Source organism: Crotalus tigris, unplaced genomic scaffold (genome assembly GCF_016545835.1).
Source record: "Crotalus tigris isolate CLP2741 ecotype Arizona unplaced genomic scaffold, ASM1654583v1 scf7180000018301.7375997, whole genome shotgun sequence".
NCBI lineage: Eukaryota > Metazoa > Chordata > Lepidosauria > Squamata > Viperidae > Crotalus > Crotalus tigris.
The window spans coordinates 78,581-98,652 of record NW_024096931.1 but is presented as its reverse complement, the minus strand read 5'-3'; the positions used below and the strand labels follow the sequence as shown (position 1 = coordinate 98,652).

The 20,072-nt window shown below is 48.1% G+C and overlaps 1 protein-coding gene across 6 annotated transcripts; it reads left to right on the top strand.

The window, feature by feature from the left end:
• The first annotated feature begins 507 nt into the window (after positions 1 to 507).
• On the top strand, positions 508 to 19,807 carry IL21R (interleukin 21 receptor). 6 transcript variants are annotated; one of them, XM_039349646.1, is made up of 9 exons: positions 508 to 554; positions 9,330 to 9,421; positions 11,521 to 11,635; positions 11,900 to 12,228; positions 12,827 to 12,981; positions 14,040 to 14,211; positions 14,511 to 14,604; positions 15,044 to 15,128; positions 18,463 to 19,807. In XM_039349646.1, exons 2-9 carry the CDS (start codon positions 9,376 to 9,378, stop codon positions 19,279 to 19,281), a joined length of 1,815 nt encoding a protein of 604 aa, XP_039205580.1. In that variant the 5' UTR covers positions 508 to 554; positions 9,330 to 9,375; the 3' UTR covers positions 19,282 to 19,807. The 6 variants fall into 6 exon arrangements, with proteins under 6 accessions (XP_039205580.1, XP_039205581.1, XP_039205579.1 ...); XM_039349647.1 differs by having other exon boundaries at positions 516 to 1,083; positions 9,336 to 9,421; XM_039349645.1 differs by having other exon boundaries at positions 516 to 1,083.
• Positions 19,808 to 20,072: the final 265 nt, after the last annotated feature.

Genomic DNA, 20,072 nt, shown 5'->3' with positions numbered 1-20,072 from the left:
ACCCAAGGCTCCCTGATAAATGTTGCGAAGGGCCTTGCTGAGCCTTCAGTGCTAGATAGAAAGGACACCCTGTTGCCTCTGTTGGACCTATGACCTATAGTTGATGGCTATGTAGAGGACATTTCTGGCCAGCTCCATGCTAGCCACAGAGAGAGGCTAGTTGCAGGTAGGCTGTCTGCAAGTCACACAGAACGGGGAACATTACCTCCACACAAAGCCCTCCTTAATGCACCTGAACGTAGCAACCGTGGCCACCATTCATGTGCAGCTGGCGTCCCAGGGCCCTCACCTTCTAGGTGAGCCCAGTGCTGCTTAGCTGAGGGCAGGCAGCTGTTCTGAGCAGTCCTGAGATGCCAGCTGGTATTTGTAGAGGCCGCCTTTCAAGGTGAGCTGGCTTGGATGCTTCCCCCCCCCCGCCGCCGCCACCTTCCCCACTTCCTTTTCCGGTACAGTAAATGTGCAGCTCTGGTGACTGGCAATGACTCACCGACTTCAGGAGGTGCCGTTGGGGAAGCTACCGTGCGCTTACTGGCCTCCTGAGTAGAAGGCAAGTGGTAATGCCGGGCTCTGGGGAGAGGCTGGGAGGAGGGGGCCCTTCTCCTTGGCTTCCATATTGGGTTCTGCTTGGATAGAGTGGCAGCATGACAGTGAATGCCTGGCACAGCTGATGGGCAGCAGTGGCCTCTCTTGGAGACCTCTGGAACTCTGGTTGCCCTTCTTTGGCCTCCTGTTGTCCACTGCCGTATTCAAGAGGATGTGAGTGGCCAGGCTGACCCCCAGCTCTGGGAAAGCCAGTGCGCAAGTTTGAGTTTCTCTGGAAAGAGATGCCAGCCAAAAAAAAAAAACCCACTTCTCGATTTCAAGGCCAAGAAATGCACAGCAAAATGGCTGTTAATGGAAGAGGGATGCAGGAAAAAGTAACATCAGAATTAAATTGCTTAGAGAGGGAGATTTGCATCACCGTGTTGAGAAGGGCGATCATTGAAGTCTATTCTGGCGTTATCTTAGTAGGCAATGGATTTTGATCTAGTTGTGCCAGGATCTGAGTGCCTTGAAGTGTGAGCCTACAGCTAGTGAAGCCAGGTGAGTTGAGCATCTGGGGAATTTTGCTGCTCCTGCCATATCCTGACAGGGAACGATGGGGTGAAAGCTCAAGACAGGAGTGCTTAGGGGTGGTGGGGGGAGAGAAGGCCCCTCAGGCTGATCTACAGAGTGGTGGCTTATAGCAAAAGGCTGCCTTTGAGAGGCTGTGGATGCTTCAGGAATAATTTGGCAGAATAACTTCACTGCTGTCCTCTCCAGCAAACTTAAAGCAGCAAGGTTTTTTCAGGCTTATATGGATTGATATTGATTGACTGCCATTGACTGCTCTTAGTTGACCCTACAGGTAGATATTTTCTCCAGGAGGATCTGATCCCAACATAGTCTTTCAAGTCTCCTAATGGTGCCCCAATGGCCATGGTAGCTGAGCCCATCCAACCTGCTGCTAATCATCCTTTTAGGGATTCTGGGTGATGTACAATTAAACAGTAACATATAAAAAAACTATAGAAAAATTAAATTTTTAGAATTAAAGTGTTTTATTTGATATTTTTAAAAATTTGATACATGAGACCCATTTCTCTAGTAAATAGGGGAAAAAGAGGAGGAAAAGATGTTGGATATGAATTATTTGTAAAAATAATAAAGGTGGGATAAAAATGAATAAATGAACGAACTAATGAATGAAGTAGAAAACTAAAATTTCCTAGCAATCTATAAGTTAATAATTGTTTTGGAGCGAATGGGGTGGATGGGGGAAGAGGGCGTGTGAGAGAGATTGTATAGATTCAGTCTGGACAGGTCTGTCCAAGATGCCTGGGGTGCCATCTTGGGATGTAGTCTGGATTTTCAAGGCTCTTAGTTCGACCACCTGTTTGTTAAACCCAGGTCCTCCTGTTTAGTTAAGGCAGCCAGAGAGGTGAGTTATAGTCGGGTCCATGTTGTGAAGGTGACCTCTTTGTTCAGCCTTGAAGAGATGATACTGCACCTCCTCAAGAGGCTGTCTTTAGACCTAACACTTTTTAGATGACTACCATTTAGGGAAGGTTGTTGAGAAGGTAAGTCTGCAGTTGATGAGAAGTCTTCAGGAACTGGATTTAAGGCTAGAATTCAGACAGCCTTGTCACACTTATAGATGACTTGTGATGAATCTGGGTTGGAGATTGTCCATCCATGCTTGTGCTCCTTGATCTCTCCATGGTTTTTAATGCCATCTACCATGATATCCTTCTGGGTTGTCTCTGGGTACTTGGAGTTGGTGGCACAATTCTACAGTAATTCTCCTCTCTCCTTTGGGGCTAATTCCAGTCTTTCCCTAAGTTCTACCTTTGAAATGATACCATAGAACTCTGTCTCCTCTTTCTTCTTGTTCCAACAGTGGGTGAAACCAGTGGGTGAGGTCCTGCTCAGCAGGTTCAGCTTTAGTCTAAGCTCAGTAGGCACTGGTCCAGGGCTCCAAAGCTGAGGCTATGCCAAAGTTGCCTCTTATTCCAAATACTTCTAAAAATGCAAATCTTCTCATTGGCAGGAGATGGCAGCATCAGTTAATGGGGCCTAGTAGCACCATATACCCTTGAGATAGCACTAATGCATGTGTTTAAGGTTTGGTATTATTAGTATGCTGATGATCCCCCAATGACTATACAGTATATCTGTGAGGTTGCTGAGGTTTTATCCCAGTGCCTAGAGGTTGTGTAGGGTTTGAAGGGGAGGACTCAACCCTCCCAAGACCCAGTGGCCATAAATGGATAGAGATGCATGTCCCCCCTGAGTAGTGATGAGCAACCTTGGAGGGTTCCTGCTCAATGAGCAGGCAGCAGTTGTGGCCAGGAAGCCCTCTGTGGGGGCCAGTTGTGCCCTTTCTTGGATCAGGAGGTTCTTCAGATAGTCATTCATGTCCTGGTTGCCTCACAGCTTGACTCTTGCCATACACTATATATGGTGCTGCCCTCGAAGACCACTTGAGAACTTCAGCTGGTGCAGAATGCAGCATCGCAAGCATTAATGGGCACTTGGCAATGGCACTTTTACTTTGGGACTTGCAATGTTTGCCAGTTGGTTTCCAGGTATGGTTCCTGGTTAAGACATCCTACATGCATAAGTCCCAGGCATTTGGGGGCCAGCCTGCTTCCATAGAGACTGCTCAGCTGATACATGCTGACAGGGCAATGCCCTCTGGGCTCCTTTGATTAAACAGAGTCATCAATTGTGGCCTGGAAGCAGGCTTTCTTTGTCAGGGCACCTGCCCTTTGGAGTGCAGTTCCCCCCTAAGGTCCAGGTGGTTGCCAGTGCCCTAGAGGGCTGAAGAGGGCTGTTCTCCCAGGCCTGGGCTAAGGTGGCTGGAGCAACCTCTGCATGTTGGTGGCCTATGTTCTGTGTGGTCTGCTCAATTCACCTCCATCTTGTTCTTTTCTTTCTTTTCTGGTCAAATTCTTTGGCTGTATAGTTTTGTTTTTATTGCACTGTTTTTCATTCGGTTGATCATACTAACCGAATGATTCTAACCCAGTCAGAATCTCTGGACTGGGCAGTGCCAAGTCAAATTGAACAAACAGACAGACAAGGATTTCCAATTGTAAATCCAGTCATGATTTGGGCATGAAGTGAGGGTGACATGACTGATAAAAAAAAGAGATTCCCAGGCATATTCAGGACATGGCTGAGTACAAATGGGGCAGCTATCTAATTCAGTAGATCCCAACCTTTTGGATGCCAGGGACCGGTTCCGTGGAGAAAGGAACTGGGACCAGAGGGAGCCTGGTTTCACATGCTGTCTGCATCCCTCGGATGGAGCCTTGCTTGTTTGTGCAGCCTGGGTTCTGGCATGCCGTAGACTGGTGCTGGTCCATGGACCAGAGGTTGGGAACCCTTGCTGTCCTTAGTCCCCCCCCTTTGCCCTATTCTGCTTCCTTGTGTTTTTCTTTGTATTTTTGTATAAATACAGTTATGCTTTCACACAGGAGTCATTTGTTTTTTGTCAGCTACAATTTCAAGTCCTGTTAAGTCCTATGACTAAGCTAGGTATCTTCCAGCTGCCATCTGATTTCTTTTCCTAAAGGATGAAAGAGTAGAAGGCCCAAGACTGGATCTGGTAAGACCTTACTAGATACTCTGCAGCTGAGTGATGATGATATTATCCATTCAGTTGAATCCAACTCTTGGTGATTCTCTGGCCGGGTTTCTCCATATCTTCCGATCTTGCACTATTTCTTTGAGTTTTTCTATGCTTTGGCCGGTGTCAGCCTTCATGGTATCCAGCTACCATATTTTTTGATTGCCTAGCTTCCTTTTACTGCTAACTCTTCTAAGCATAATTGCTTTCTCCAGTGATCCAGCCCAGTACAATTTTCAAACCAAATCAGCATTTATTTAATTGCCATGTCAGCCAGCTCATCCTTCAACTAGCTTACTAATCAGAATGTTATGTTCTTTGTCAAGTGGTTTGATAAAAATCAAGATATGATATTCTAAGGAAGTTACCAGATTGAACAGTCAGATAATGTTAGTTTGGCAAGTCTTGTTTTTCATAAATGTGTGCTCATTTCTGGTAATTACTGCATGGCTTTAAAGCTTCTTAAGGTCCAAGCCTCCATGATCTGCTGTACAACATTGCCAAGTACTAACTCAAACTGAGTGGCCTGGTAATTTGTGGGTTTTCCCTGTCCCACTTTTGAAAGTCGGAACCACATTTTCTTTTCTCCAGCCACCTGGCAGTTTTGCTGTGATTCATGTCTTATCAAATGGGAATAATGCATAAACATTCCTCCATTCCATCAACTAATTCCTCCCCTGTTACAATTCCAACTGGTTTTGGAAATTTAAACTTAATTAAAGTACATAAGAATTATTGGATTATGGTTGTATCTAAGACTTGAATCCGGACCCTTCATCTCTCTTTTCAAAATCTTGCATATTTGTTCACATCAAAGAACTATTGATGCGTTCTTTGATCTCTGTTAAGATTAATGTTATTTACAAAGTAATAAGGCTTACTCTCCACCTCAATCTATTCTTCCAGAAGACTCTCCAACTTACTTCGTTTGAGCAGAACAGAATAAAATAAAGGTTAGAAGGGACCATGCAAGTCTTTTAGCCCAGGGGTCCCCAACCCCCAGTCCGTGGACCAGCACCAGGCTGTGGCATGCCAAAAACTGGGCCGTACAAACAAGCAAAGCCACATCCGTGAGATGTGGGCAGCATGCGAAACCATGCCCCCTTCGGTCCGTGGAAAAACCTCTCTCCATGGAACCGGTCCCTGGTGCCCCAAAGGTTGGGGGCCACTGTTTTAGCCCATCCCCTGCTTAAGCAGGAGACCCTTGACCTTTTTTTCACCATGAACCCCTTTAAATACTTTGGTGCCCATAGACCATGGCCGTGGACCACCAAGACTTAACTCAAGATTTAAATTATAACATTTCTTCAAGCCTTCGCGGACCCTCTATGACCACATTGCGACCCCCCCCAGTACTTCACGAACTATAGTTGAGAACCACTGTCCCAGGCCATTTCAGACAAATGGATGTCCAGCCTCTTCTTAAAAACCTCCAGTGATGGAGCACCAACAACCTCTGGAGGCAAGGTGTTCCATTGGTTAATTGTTCTCACTTTCAATTCTCCCACTTAGCAACTATGGTATACTAACCCCAAAGCAATTCTAAAGCCTCCACATTGACTGTCATATCTTACCCATTTCTCTCTGAAACCCATGGCTATGCCTCTGACTTCAGTTCTGTAGGTTCATTAATATCGTCCCTAACTTGGAGGTTTTCTAGTCCAGCCCTCCATCCTCCACCCACCCATGGCAGGGATTCTCTAGTGACAGAGTACCACAACTCCAGGAAGCTTAGGTCTGCTTTAACTTAAGTATATGATGCTTAAGTTGTCGATCTTGGCACAACAGCTTCAGATGATGTATTACCAAATTATATGACATTTAACAGTGACTAAAATGTACATTGGTTCCAACTACAATAGTAAATTATCCCATATGCAAATGCATCAGTTGCAGCAAGGTTTCCATTGCCCCTTAGGAAAGATCAACCATCATTCTAGTCTCACTTAGATTTTCTCTTGAAGACAAACTCATTCCAAGTCAGCCCCACTATACAACTTCCCCTACAGCATCTTTTACTCTTCCAGAGTTCCCATCAAACAACTCATGCAGGCATGTCTCTCAATCTGGGTGGCTGGCCACAGTGCTCCAGCAAAGATGCTTCTACATCTTACAACTGAATGTAAATGAATTCTTGACAGCATGAAAAGCCCTCAAAATGGCTGAGGTACACTTTCTGATGCAATTATTCAAGACCACAGTCCTCTTTTATCTGAACAAGTCAGGGGACGTAAAATCCCAGATCTGTCTATTTCTTACCATGATTCAACTTACTGAAATAGACGTTATATTAGTGAATCATCTCAGCTGAACATCTGTGATCGTACATGAGACACAACTGGACAAAGGGCCTGCTTTCCCAGCCCTGGAAACAAGTAATATTTGTTTGCCACCGGAGAGGGCTCAGCTTGCATTCAGTGCTGCTCTAAAAAGGAGCAGCCTCTCTTGGGGAGGGTTTCCTGCATCTGCGGTTACTGCCACTGATTCCTGGGCTGGACAGAGTAATTCCCCAAACCCAACAAGATGAGGCAATCCCCATCCCGATAACTCCATAGTGGCCACACCAACCCATCATTTTCTCTGTTCCAGGGGGCTCAGAATTACCCAGCATGCTTGCTGCTCCATTCCCCCCTCTGATCTCTCACAGCATTCCCTGCCTCTCACGGCTTGGAGGATTCAAGGGTTTCAGTGAGGATATGGCCGAAATTCTAAGAACAACTAACTTTCCATTTATCCCCTGGGAAGATTGCAGTGCCAAATGCAGGCTTTCCACAGCAAAGGCTCCGTCCATCTACAGAGAGGGGCTGCTGGTCACTGTAAGTTTTCAACTCTCCTGGCCGGCCATTCACAAGGGTCAAAGAACTGACCTACTGAAGTTTCTTCCCAGCAATCACAGTATTTCACATTCCGATTGCCAAAAGTCAGTGTTTTCTCAGCCTTTATAACCCCATTTTTAAGACTGCAAAATCAGTCTCCCTCTTAGATACAAATGGTCCTCACTTAGCGCCAACAATTGGGACCAGAAGCTCTGTTGCTAAGCGCCACAGAGCCTAAGCGAATCATGTGAGCATGACACGCAATATAGTTTCCTATTCAGTCATTAAGCAAGTCACTGCAGGTCATTAAGTGAATTGAACTCTTTCCTTCATGGGAAGGAACCATATCTGTTTTCTCCCATCTCCTGGGACCTCACCAATCCTCCAGGAGTTCTTAAAGATAACCAAAAGCTCACCTTTGCTTGTTTTTTTTAGTATCCAACCAGTCTAGGGGAGTTAGCTAACTGCCCTTTACCCTCTCCTTGTCCAACCAACACCTGCCACATCCTCCTTCCACTAGTGGGACAACCACGGAGAGCAGGAGTTTCACTTCCTTCCTAAGAAATGTAAACTATGAGTTGAATTTTCCACCTTTTCACTCTTATAAGTTTTTTACCCCTTTCCATTTCACCTTTCTCTTCATAACAGCCTCTTTGCCTTTTCTTTCATGTCTGGTAGATGCCAAAATTCCATTTTATTTTCTCCTTGGTTTGAACAGCTCATTCTGTGCAGGAGCCTTTTTGATAATCCCTGGAGTTTCTGACTGCTGCCTTGGATCCTCCTCTCCTTGGACATTTGTATATATATCCTTTTCCTTTTCAGTATGCAGCTAGTCCTGTGTGTGTCACACTAGCCTCCCACTTAGAACATGGCAGTTGCTCCTTCAATATTTCATTTCCCATTTTTCTTGGACATCTTTTTTCTCTTTCAGTATTTTAAACCATTGGATCTGACATTTCTTCATTAAAGTTGATCAAATCTGTTGTTCTGAAATCCAATATTCAAGACTGTTCCTTTTTTCCTTGTTATCACGAGTTCAAGGATGTTTTCCTAATATTTGAATTACATTCAATCAATTTGGCTCTTTTTAAAGATTAGAGCAGGTATTCTTGTTTCCTTTCCCACCTTCTGACCCATGAAAATGTCCACAAGAGAGGAGAGAAATTGGCTAGACTTCTCTCTTAGCAGATTCCCAGGTGATGTAATGGCAACTGAAATAATCCACGATCATTACTGTAATACTGCTGGGTCCTCACCATCATCTTGTTCGGCAGCCTGGGGCTCAAGGGGAACTCAGGAGTATCCTACAAGATGGACAGGTCAAGCCCGAGCAGGCAAGGTGGGAAATTTAGTCACAACAAAATCAAGGCATTCTCTCCAATGAACAGAACAGAATACTTTATTTGGCCAAGTGTGATTAGACACACAAGGAATTTGTCTCCCGTGCATAAGTTCTGTGTACATGCAAAACAACAAAGTAATAATAATCGTAATAATGATACCAATAAGAGAAGAAAGTGGAACATATGAGGGGGATAATAATAACAGACATACTACATGAGTAAATATACTTAGACATAAGATAGTATTGTGGGAATTAGATGTTCAACAAGATAACTGTCAAGGTTCCAACTGATGGAACCAAATGAATCAGAACTCCAAGGCATGAGATTTCCTTAAAGAACATGTTTATTGGGTACATAATGTTAGCACGGTCAAATGTGAAACCAAATCTAAATCATCCCCCAAAAGGTTCAGAGTAATTCATTGTAATAGTTCCCTCCCTTCTATTTAGCTATAAATCACATTCTCCAATAGAACTACTTGGCAAGCATTCTAACAAAACGTCCTTCCTTCTCCACCATGGTGTGGGAATGACCTTGGTTCTCACGGGATCCATTCATGTTTAGACTAGCAGAAATACCTCATCCCCCCTCCTTTTCTTGTGGCAACCTAGAATGACAAAGATGGCTGCAGACAGGTTTGTTTGTTATAGACAATAACAAGCAAAAAGAAGATTATGGAAAATTCCAAATAGTCCTGGATGAAATTCTATCCACTTAGGACAGAAGGATTTGGTTCTATCAATACTGTAAAACCATGTGAAATTCTACATAGGTGGCCAGGATCAGTAATGTGCTGTATTTACTTTGTCTGATTTTGAGGCCTTGGGCTTCCTCTAGGTTGATGGGAAAATTCTTGCAAGCTTAGTTCTCTGCTTTGAGTTGGAAAATAGCTCTTTCCCTGAAATACAAGGGCCTCTGCTGACCATTGAGAGGCCTGCATGTGGGGGCCCATAAGGCTCACGCCCTGCCTCCTGACTTGCCACCATGACTAACCTTTAACGTTTTTTGTCCAAGACGCAGAAGAAGCCAGTGAACCAGTGCTAATAGGAGGAAGAAAAGGATGCGGCTGGGCCAGATGGCTGTGTTGTTGCTTCTCCTTCAGCACAGTAAGTTGCTTTTGTAATCTGTCTCTACATTTTGAGGGCATGTTCTAGCAACACACTTGTGTTATCCAGAGTGACCTACAGCTACAAACACCTGCCTAGACAACTCCCATTGCCCAAGGAGTCTGGGATACCCAGTTTCATTTATCAGAGCCGCAGGGTTCTCCCTTGCAGCTGAGCACAAATTGAAAACCCAGAGCCACACTTCAGGGTAACACCTTATATCCAGGATCCAAGTCTATGTTTGGGGAGGAAGTCTGGATTTCTCCCCCCATCTCTACAGCTGTCCAAAATGTTTTTGTCTGACCTGCTCCAAAACCAGGTTTAATGCACATCAATTACTGTTGATGAGTTTGATCACAGTGGCATTGCAAGTGGGCAAGTGTTCTTCCATATGATACTAGGAATGACTCTTGTGTGTGATGGCAACCATCACAAAGGAAGCCTTGCCTTGGGAAGCAGCTTGGTTGCCGTGGGACTCCTCAGAGCTAACCAGAGAGATGCTGTCCTGGCCGCCCCGTGCACCAGCAGCAGCAAAGGTGAACCGAGGGTTGGGCTTACCGGGCCAAAGGTCTAGCTCTATCCAAACAACCAGCAGCCCCGCATTTTGCTTTTCGGGGTCCAGCCGCTTCCTTCCACTGCCAAAAGCATCCTGACTGCATAGCACAGGGCCCAGCAGAGGACTTGCGTGCTGAGGTATCTGCAATGCAACAGGTGGGGAAAAGCTCTTCCTCCGGTGCCCTACAATGGGTGGACAGATGCACAATTTTGTGTACTCACAAGCAAATCCCCTGCAGGTTACAACACCAATCACTAAGGCACTTCAAAATACCCCCTGCATGTGTGTACTAGAAACATGATATTTGTATCTTTGCTGGTTTGTGTATCTTTGTCTCTTCTCCATTCTGCTGCTCCCCTGTGCAATTTTCAAATCAAAAGCCTGGTGCAGTCCAGAGGGAAAGCCAAAGGAAATTGTGAGGGGAAAGTTTCTGAAATGATAGGGACCAGAAAGGCCATTTGTTAGTATGATTGTTTATTAGTTTAATTATTTTAATCAGCACTTCACCAATGCTATGCAGATGTTTTAATACTACACTAGTGGTGTGTTTCAGTTGTAATTTAAGTCTGATTAAAACATAAAGCTGGCGCTACTGTGTAATTGTGGCAGACGCCATGCCCCCGTTTGCCCAAAGGGACAGAAGGACATGGCAAACAATCCCCCCCTCCAGATGTGCAAATGGAAAAAGAGGGAAGCCTGACGCTCTTTTCTGCCTTTTCTCCACCTCACCTGCAACCTTGCTGGAGATTGTTGGCCAAATCTGACTCTAGGTTCTGACTCAGCTCACCTTCCTCAATAATCAACCGAGTCAGAAGATCATTTAAAAGAAATTATTAGAGTATTCTGTTAAAGTGGGATCTCCCTATGAAAAGGGGAACTGGGAAAAATGGATTACATTCATTTTTGTAGTTAGCACAACAAAGGACTTCAAAGCAGAAGCTGATTGGTTTAGAAAGAGTCATCTGTCCAATTACATCACAAGAATTAAACATCCAATAATATGTGAGAATAGCCATTTACTTGTATTCTGAATACAAGTAAAAGAAACACTTGGAAAGGAAAAGATCAAAATGGGTACAGTACATTCTCAGCACCTCCCATGTTCATGGAGGTGAGGACAGCTGCAAATGAAACTGCCACCCACAATGTGCTCAATGCTCTCCGGCCAGTCCTGCTTTCTGAAAGGGAGGCTTTGACTTGAAGGTTCAGGCTTATGGCAAACTATTCACAATACAAATTTAAAATACAAGAAAACCCAAGTTAGTTAGCTAATGCAATAGTACTACAAAAACCATGTCTCAAGTATTACAAAGTCCATCCTCTGTGGCCCTCAGGATGCTACTTTTTCATTGCTGGAATCAGAGGGCCACCACCCAGCTCCCTGATTCTGAACAAAAAGGGCTTCCAGGACAGAGCAGGAGACCCACCTGCTGCTGAGTGGGGGGGGGCTCAGAGATGGGAGGGGGGGTCAGACTGAGCCTTCTTGGCCTTTGGGAGACCTGGGGCACCGCAACTAACATGACAGCATCTTGCTTCTGCACAGCTTCTGCGTGCCAGGAGCTCACTTGCTTCGCGGACTACATCCAGAGGCTGGAATGCACGTGGGGAAGCAGTCTCAGCCCAGCTCACAGGGCCCTCTACAACCTCACTGCAAACTGGTAGGTATGAGGAGGAGGTGCTGCATCCCCCCAGCCCCTCCCCCCCCCCCCCCGGTGCCCCAGGCTTCTCTGTCCATCCAGAGAAGGAGCAGGAGCCTCGGCTGCAGCCTCTTCCCAGTCGGGCTCTGCCAGCTTGGACAGCCACCCTGCCTGCCTCACCAACTCCCGGCTCAGTGGAGGGGGGGGGGTGAAGCTGCTCTCCTGTTGCAAGGGAGGCTTTTTAAAGGGGAGGTTGGGGGGGTTGCAATCAAGTGCTTCTGCCAGCAGAGAAGAAATCCCAGAAAGCCTCCTGGGAGGGATCAGGCATTTCACTCCCCGTTCTCCTTCTGCATCCCCTCCACGGACCCTGGGAAGCGACCTCTTTGCGGGACCTCCTGAGATGCTTGCTTTCCCCAGGGACTGTGGAGATGGCGGGAGCTGCTCCTTCGGCCTTACCGCCAGCAACGCCACCCACGCGCACTATGCCTGCTTCTCAGAGCAGAAGCTGTGCTTTGCCACCAACGTCTTTGAGGTCAGCATCGCCACCACTCTTGTGCAGGACCCTTCAGGGCTGCCCCAAGCCTGCAATAAGACGTTCCAGTTCCAGAATCACAGTGAGTACAACCAAAGACCTGTGCTAGAACTCCCGGGCAGGCACGAGATTCAGCAGCTGGTCGCAGCTGGACAAAGAGACCCCAAGGGGCATCGTCCAGTACTGCTTTCCTTGGGATACTTTTTTTTCTCCATGATGCCTTCCTCCCCAGAGCCTCAGGGAACCTCCAGCTGCTCTTTGCTTTCCCTGGATTTCCTTCCCCTGGGAAGGAGGGAGGGAGGGAGGGACACAGGACTTGGTGGCATTTGCAGTGAACCAGCTGACCACTGATGCTCAAGGCCACGCATAGGTTTTCTACACAACACATGCAGAGACAAGGCTGTAAAGAGCAAGAAGAGACCAGAAAACAAACTCTTCTTTAATGTGTCCCTAAAAAGCAGCTTCAGCAACTGCCTAAGAAGAAATGCTGAAGCAACATTTGTCTCTTGTTGCTCCAGAACAAAGCAAACCAAGGACTTGGGAGCTTTTTGAAGAGAAAACTAAACCGAGGGTTAACCCTTCAATTCTCTGGGCCACCTTAATTCTGTCCACTTGTGTGTGGCGGGGGGGGGGCTGCCTCCATCTGTAAGGTATCCCAGTCTGGCTCCTTCCCTTCCCAGTTAAGCCATATCCGCCAATCCACCTGGCTGCAGTTGCATCCTCTACCGGCTACAACATTTCTTGGGAGACCAGATACCTGGATCAAGAGTACCACTCCCTAAACGGCAACCTGCAATATGAGTTGCAGTACAAGAAGAAAGGTCACCCTTGGCAGGTGAGGAGGCAGAGCGGAAAGGGGGGGAACTCAAGGGATGGGGGTTTGAGGGGTCATCCGAAGGCATCAGCACGGAGGAGTGGCCCAAGGACAGGCCAATCGACCCAGAGAAGCCTAGGGCTGACCTGCCCTCCTCACAAGGGAGCAGGTCAGCTTTGGGTTTCCACGACAAGCCGATGCCCCCAGCCAAGCAGGGAGGGGGCAAAGGCAGCCTTCCCTCCCACTTGCCCTCCCCTTTTATTGAGGAAAACCTGGAAAAGCAGAAAACCTTTGTTTAAAGATGAGGCTCACATTATTTTATGTGTGTAACTGAGACATACTAGGAAAATTAGTGTTTGGAAAAGACTGATGACCTTTGTAATTGCCCCTCCTTTTCTCCTTTCTTCAACCAACACTCCCACTTTTTAAAAATGCAAATAAATCTCACTTAAGAAAGTAAGCCTGCCTAGTCTGCAAGGCTGGGAGAAGGGCTTTGGGCTTCCTGTCAAAAGCAGCTTTTTAAAAACCGGGTTTCCTCCAACCATGGCTCTCCCCTGGCATGATGCAAAAGGAAATGCCGCCTTCTTGGGGTCCCAGTTGGGATCAATGCCCTGTCGCCATTCTGGCAAATAAAACAGAGCGGGGACTGAGATTCAAGAACAAGGCTGAGTATTTCTGCTCCCCCCCCCCCCAGCAAGCCATCACCTTATGGTAGCTCAGGAGGAGCCATCTTGGCTGGCATCTTCCTAACCACCTTGGCAGAGTGGATGGAGACTAGTTTGGGGGGGGCTGCTTTGAAAACAACCCAAGAAATACTCTCCTAATCAAAGTCAGGGTTATCCAGAGCATCTCCTTGGGCAATTTTTGGCATGGTTGGGTATCCACCACCACTCCCCCCCCCCCACATGGAAAGGGAAATTCCCCCAGAGACTGTTTTCCAAGGACAATTCTGGGCTATTCACTGGCTTGCTGGAAGAGACGGGCAACTGCCAGTCTGCAGTCTCTTAGGGGCCTCAGAACAGACAGCTGGGATAGAGATGCGCCCCCCCCCAAGGACTCCTTCCTTTCCCCCTGTGCAGGGGCAGAGCCAGAAATCCCTCCTGCAAGACCTACACAGCTTTCAGCTTCTGCCCCAGGAGTTGGAGCAGAACACCGAATACGAGTTCCAGGTGCGGTCAAAGCCGGCCTCTTCTTACCAGGGAACATGGAGTGACTGGAGCCCCCTCGCCTCCCTCAAGACCACACACAAGGGTGAGCCCCCACACCCTCCTCTGCCTTCCCCGCTACCACTCCACAGCCAGGAGGGGGGTGGGGACTGGCAGTCCAGGCACGCCCTCCTGACCCCCAGTACCTTCTCTGGGCTTTTTTGCGAGCAAGGGCAGCCTGGCTTCTCCTGAGTTACCCAGTTATCTTCACAGTCCTGGGAACCCAGTTTATGAAGAGTGAAGGGCCTGCCCCACAACTACATCCTGCCCCCCAACCCGGCTTCCGGGGCCTTCCAGCTGATCAAGATTGGGTGACCAAACTGACTCTTTCCTTTCCTTCTTTAGTCTCAGAGCACGGCAGAGTCCAATGGCTGGAGGTGGTCTTGCTGGTGATCAGCTCCATTGCTGCCCTCATGGCCTTCCTGGGGTGGCACCAGAGGTGAGTGACATTGCCAGGGAAGCCAGACACAGGAGGCATCTTGGCCGGGCCACGAAGCTGCAAGCTCTTCCACACCTCCTTCCACTGCAGGATTCCCCCCCCCCCAAAATGTGTGTGTTTCATCTAGTACCATCCAAGCCAGCATCAGCAGTGTGAGCTGGTGTGCTTTGCTTCTGTGAGCATCTCAAGGGGACAATGGCAGAGGCCAGGACCAGAGAATCATCAGGAGTATCCCAGAGCACAGATAAGCTCCTTGTTGTCCCAGGTTGAATGACTAGCCATTGGGTGGGGCAAAGACCCCCAGTTCAAGACTCCTTCTGGGTTGGGGGACTTGAGAAACAAAAGTTGCTACACAACTCAGGGATGTGACTCCTGCTTAGCACTTGCCCATAAGCAGGTGGGACAACATCTGGTGACTGGCCTGTCTTTCCCCTTGCAGGTTGTGGAAGAAGCTGGACTGTTTCACCCCCAGCCCAGCCCCCTTCTTCCAGCCCCTCTACCTGAGCCATAATGGAGATTTCAAGGTAAGATCCGGCTCCTTGCCAGTTACTAATCAAAGTAATTTGCAGGGAGGGGAGGTCTCAACGCTCCAATTTGGCACATTCAACAAAAGAAACTCCCGGCTCTTTAGAACTACCAAGAGTAAAGCTTTATTGAAAGATCCATCTAGGCACAACAGAAGCAAAGTCATTTCTGGGATTTTCCCCTGAAAACTCCCATAGATAAAACCCCTTTTCCCCCTCCGAGCCACCCATAGTTCATAATTCACCCACTGAATTCCGTGCTTTTGTTGTGGGAAAGCAGTTCTGCCCCACACAACATGTCTCATAACTTGACCTTAGTGGATAACATTTCACTGGCAACAGCAGGCACTCATGCTTTCCATAGCCTCCCCCCTCCCTAGGAATTCACCCCCCCCCTTTTTCTGTTTGGCAAAATGTGAGCTGGAATCAGGTGTAGCCAATGTTGAAGCCGAGTCGGTTTTTACAGGAGGACTGCAGTTGCAAGGGGTGCCTGGAGCACCCGCGGCTTCTGGCATCACAGCAGGGGCTCCCTGTGGCAAGGAGGGCAGACTGTGGGCAGCTCATGTGGCAACTCAGAGTGGGCAAGGGAAGAGCACAGGTTGGCTTCTCTCCCCCTTCCTGCACCAGCCTATCCTGGCAGCCTGTCTTACTCTGCCACACCATGGTTTCCTCCATCACCCTCCTGCGGGCAGAGGAAAGCCTAAGCAGGCAGCCCTCTTGGCTGAAAAAGGGAAGCCATTTCCTGCCCAAAGACAGCTTCCCCCCCCCCGCCGTGTGAGCAGCCAGCTAAATCCCAGCAAAAGGTGCACTCAGTTCTCATCCTCTTCCCCTACATCACACATTGCAGTCACTACCAACTCCCAATTGCCTGCACAATGTACAGGTGCTCCTCTGTCCCACATAAGCAAACTAAACATGTGTAACATATATAAACAGTTGAGAGGTCTCTGCCTTCTTTGCTAGGGAATACTTGACACCAACACAAGTCTTCTACAGCTAGCAAACTGAGTCAATAACATAACCTTATATCTCATTGAGCTGCAATCTGCAACCTCGGTTTGAACAGAAAACAGTCTGGACCACCCTTCCTGGATGCCCTGCTCTTGAGAACTGAGGGATAAAGGAGCAGGAGGGAGGGGAATGGCTCAGGCCTAGGAAAGGCTGGGGGAATTTTAGGCTGTTCCGGGATCCCTTTAATACCAGGGCTACCTTCAGTGGCCTTTCAAGATTCTTCTTCTCAAGAGGCCCACCTAGGCATGAGCTGAACATGACCCCACCTTTCTGTGCTGCCCCTCTCACTCACATACTCACATAACTGTGGTTTAGTGAGTTTATAGTATTCCCCATCAATTCCAAAACTCAATTCATCAATTCACCAAAACTGTCCTCAGAACTGTCCTAATTAAGCCCAGCCATGAGCAGGCCAAGATTAGTCCACAAAGCAATGGCTCAATAGTCCCCAAAGCAATTGAAAGTTGCTCAAATAAAGTAGCTCCACTAGACAAACTTAAATCCACACACGAGAGCTCGCCAGGCAAGAAAAGTCCAGAGTCTCCAAATCAATTCCAAACATGGTGTCAATTCAGAGTGAAGCAGGGGACATGATGGCCAAAACCACACAGCTAGAAAACAAACATGTTGTTCCCAGAAGTGCCTCCATCTGCCTGCTGTGATAAATAGCCAGCTTTCTGGTGCAGCCCATCAAGATGGATGGGGCCCTCTCCTCTCGAGTAGTCTGGCTGACCACTGCTCCTGCCTTTTCTCTGCCCTATCTGTTCTCAGATCAGATGGAGAAGGCAGTTCCTCCTCCTCTTTGCTGGCCCTCTACCACTACAAGCTTTCCCCAGCTGAAGCCTCCTCTAAATCTCTTCTGGATGGCCATTGAGAGCCATCAATCAATTCAGCTCCTGACATGCCAGGAATGGGATCATCCTCCACTGAGCTGACATCTGAGGAGGAGTCTGGGGAGTCGTCCAAGAGAGACATCACACTTTCCCAACTCTGCTCCCTCAGCATATCCTCCCATCTCATGGGGGGGGGTGGTGTTTATGATAAGTCACTATGGCCAACTCGCCACAGCCAACTTGCCACAGTTAACTTGCTGCAGGACCACTCACCATGGCCAACTCGCTGTGTGACAAGAGTTTCATTAATACTGAAGAAATAGTGGAATCGAATCTTTAAAGAAAGGATAGCAACGGAGGGACAAAATAAAATGTGAATGACAAAAATTAAAATATTTTTAAACATATTTTAAATAATTAAATTGAATTGTTGAATTGTCCCACAACAAGTGGTCCCATGGCAAGTTGGCTGTGGCAAGTTAACCCATTCCGCTCATCGAGAGGGGTTGAGGAGAATAGGCAATGTCCATGGGCATTGTTTGGACTAAGGCCTTCCAGTGGACCTCCTCTGAGATTGAGCTATTGCTTCCCCACTCCTCTTTATCTTCTTGTTTTTTGCTGGTGTTGTATTGGAATGTGAACCCTGTCACCCACAATCTTCCCCACCCACAACTGCCCTAGCTCAGTGCAGGAATCCAAATTCGACTATTCCCAATAGAAGGCTGAATTGCATCCCCTATTGGAGATTATACATTGCGGGGTTCCATGCAGTTGATAGACATGCTGCACAAAAGCTTGGCCAGTGCACATGCCAGGGGAATTTTTTGGGCATGGGACAAAGTGTACCGGCTTGGAAAACAAATCAGTTATAACCATATTTCTTGAGTTTTCTAGGAGAGGAGTTGGGATTGAGAAACTGAAGGAATTGCTTTATGTTTTGTGCGGTACCTTCAGATTCTGCCTAATGTCAGACCTACCCCAGCCGGTCCCTCAGGAAAGCAAGACTCTTGAATCCATTGAGTTGAATCAAAAGAACTTTTACTGAGAGAAACTGGATGCAGTAAAATCAGGCAGAATCTGAAGGTCCCACGCAAAGCGTAAGGCAATTCTTTCAATTTCCCAATCCCAACTCCCCAGACCTGTCCACCAGCGGCCAATGTGATGCTGAGAAGATGTTTTGAGAACACTGAGGTGCTACAGGTAATAGATCACCCCCCCCCCCCAGGGTGTGACGGTCTTGGAACCTGGCAAAAACTGGCTGTGAAGGAGTCCCCTTCCTAAGTTCCAAGTGAATATCAGAAACAGAAAAATCACAAGTATGCCATCCCCTCTCAGCACCATGGCAGGACACAAGAGTATGATGGTGGACTGACAACAAAGTTATCTTGGCAGGTGGTTTGTGCCAGCAGCAATATTCTCTGGAGCAACTAACCACCTACCTTCTTCCTCTAGATGTTGAACTACATGCATTTCTCTTTTTCTCTCCACAGAAATGGGTGGGTGCCCCTTGCTCTGGAACAACCCTAGATGCCTTTGAGTGGGGCATAATTGTGCCAGAGATATTTGGGATTGGACACAAGCATCTTCTTCTGAGTTGTGCTGAGGGAGACTGGAAGGATGGCCAGAATGGGCAGCCTCCAATGTCTGCCCCGCTCCTGCCAGAACTCTTGCAGGCTTCTGCCAAAGACTGCAGTGCCACATGGGAGCAGGGCTATGGCCACCTCTCCATTGACACAGTCATGGTGGCAGAGGAACTTGCAACCCACTGCTCCCAGTGCAGCAGCACCCACCCATGCTGGGCCCTGGAGGAGCTCCAGAAGGAGACGGAAACAAGCGAGAAGGAGACCTACCATGGCCTGCAGTTTGACAGCAGCAGCTCTGGCCTGGGCTCTGGGTGCTTGCTGCTGGGGAACAAGATGCCCCTGCAGGACTCCTTTCCCTCTGGGCCGGCCTCCTGGGCAAGCCAACCCCCCTTTGGCTCTCCCCCAGGAGGCCTGGAGGGATTCTTTGGCCTGCTGCCTGCCCCCTCGCTCCTTGGCCCCTGCCTCTCTGCCCCAGCCACAGAGGAAGGCCCCTTCTGCAGGGGACCCCCGTCTCCCGACTGGGATATGGAAAGTGATCCAGTCAACGGCCTGGATCTGGACACCATGGACAGTGGCTTTGCAGACTGCGACTGCAGGAACCCTGACGATGGAGAGCTGGCAGCAATGCCGGCAGGTTGCAGTTGCCAGTCTGAGCCTGGCCCTGTTGTGGGGGAACCCGAAAAAGAGGACTTTCTTCTGCCAAGATATGTCAAGCAGTGGGTGTAGCCCCATGGCACTGAGGGACTCAGGCTGGCTGGGCAGGATCTGGCCCAAGCAGGATCTGGCCCAAGCGCATCCCACACGCCTCTGACAGTCCTTGCAGGATTGCTGCTGTCTCTCTTTCTTTGACCCATGCCAGAAGGTGCCCACCTTTCCTTTTGTGAAGACATGTCGCTCTCCAGCCAATGCTAGAATGGAGGACATGGGTCTTGGGGCATCAAAGACAAAAGGGAGAGGGAGTGAGCTCAGCTCCAGGGATCCCGGCCTGCACCCAGGGGTGAATTGGGCCAGCCCCCCCTTGGTTGTTCTTCCCTCCTTTCGGGCAAGCTGCAGGTAGAGGGGCCTTTTGCTTCTACACAATGTTTAGTCGATAGAAGTGCTTGAAGAGTAAGGCTGACCTACAGGAATCAGGGATTCCTACATGTGTGGATGTCTTGGGATTGAGGCTCGTGTCATGGGAAAGGCTGGTCTGGATTCCCTTCATGCCAGGGCTGATGCTTTCTTAGCTCACTCAGATGGACACCAACCATCTACTAATTACAAATAAAAGCTTCAAGAATCGTTGTCCTTGGTTTCTGATGGTCTTAAAGCTCACAAAGTGATATGGATAGCCACAGGCTATGGAGGAGGAGGAGGAGGAGGAAGAGGAAGAGGAAGAGGAAGAGGAGGAGGTCACAATGCCTTGTGTGTGATCAATGGTGTGATCAAATGCCATTATCATTTGATCACACCATTGCAGAACACACCTCTGTTTTCCTCATGCAAGGATTTGGTCACAGTGTCGTACACTGGAACAG

Coding starts and splice junctions, on each gene's coding strand:
- IL21R (XM_039349646.1), top strand. CDS start 9,376: ATGCGGCTGGGCCAGATGGCTGTGTTGTTGCTTCTCCTTCAGCACA. Junction 12,229..12,826: donor GTTCCAGTTCCAGAATCACA/GTGAGTACAACC, acceptor TTCCCTTCCCAG/TTAAGCCATATCCGCCAATC. Junction 15,129..18,462: donor GCCATAATGGAGATTTCAAG/GTAAGATCCGGC, acceptor TTCTCTCCACAG/AAATGGGTGGGTGCCCCTTG.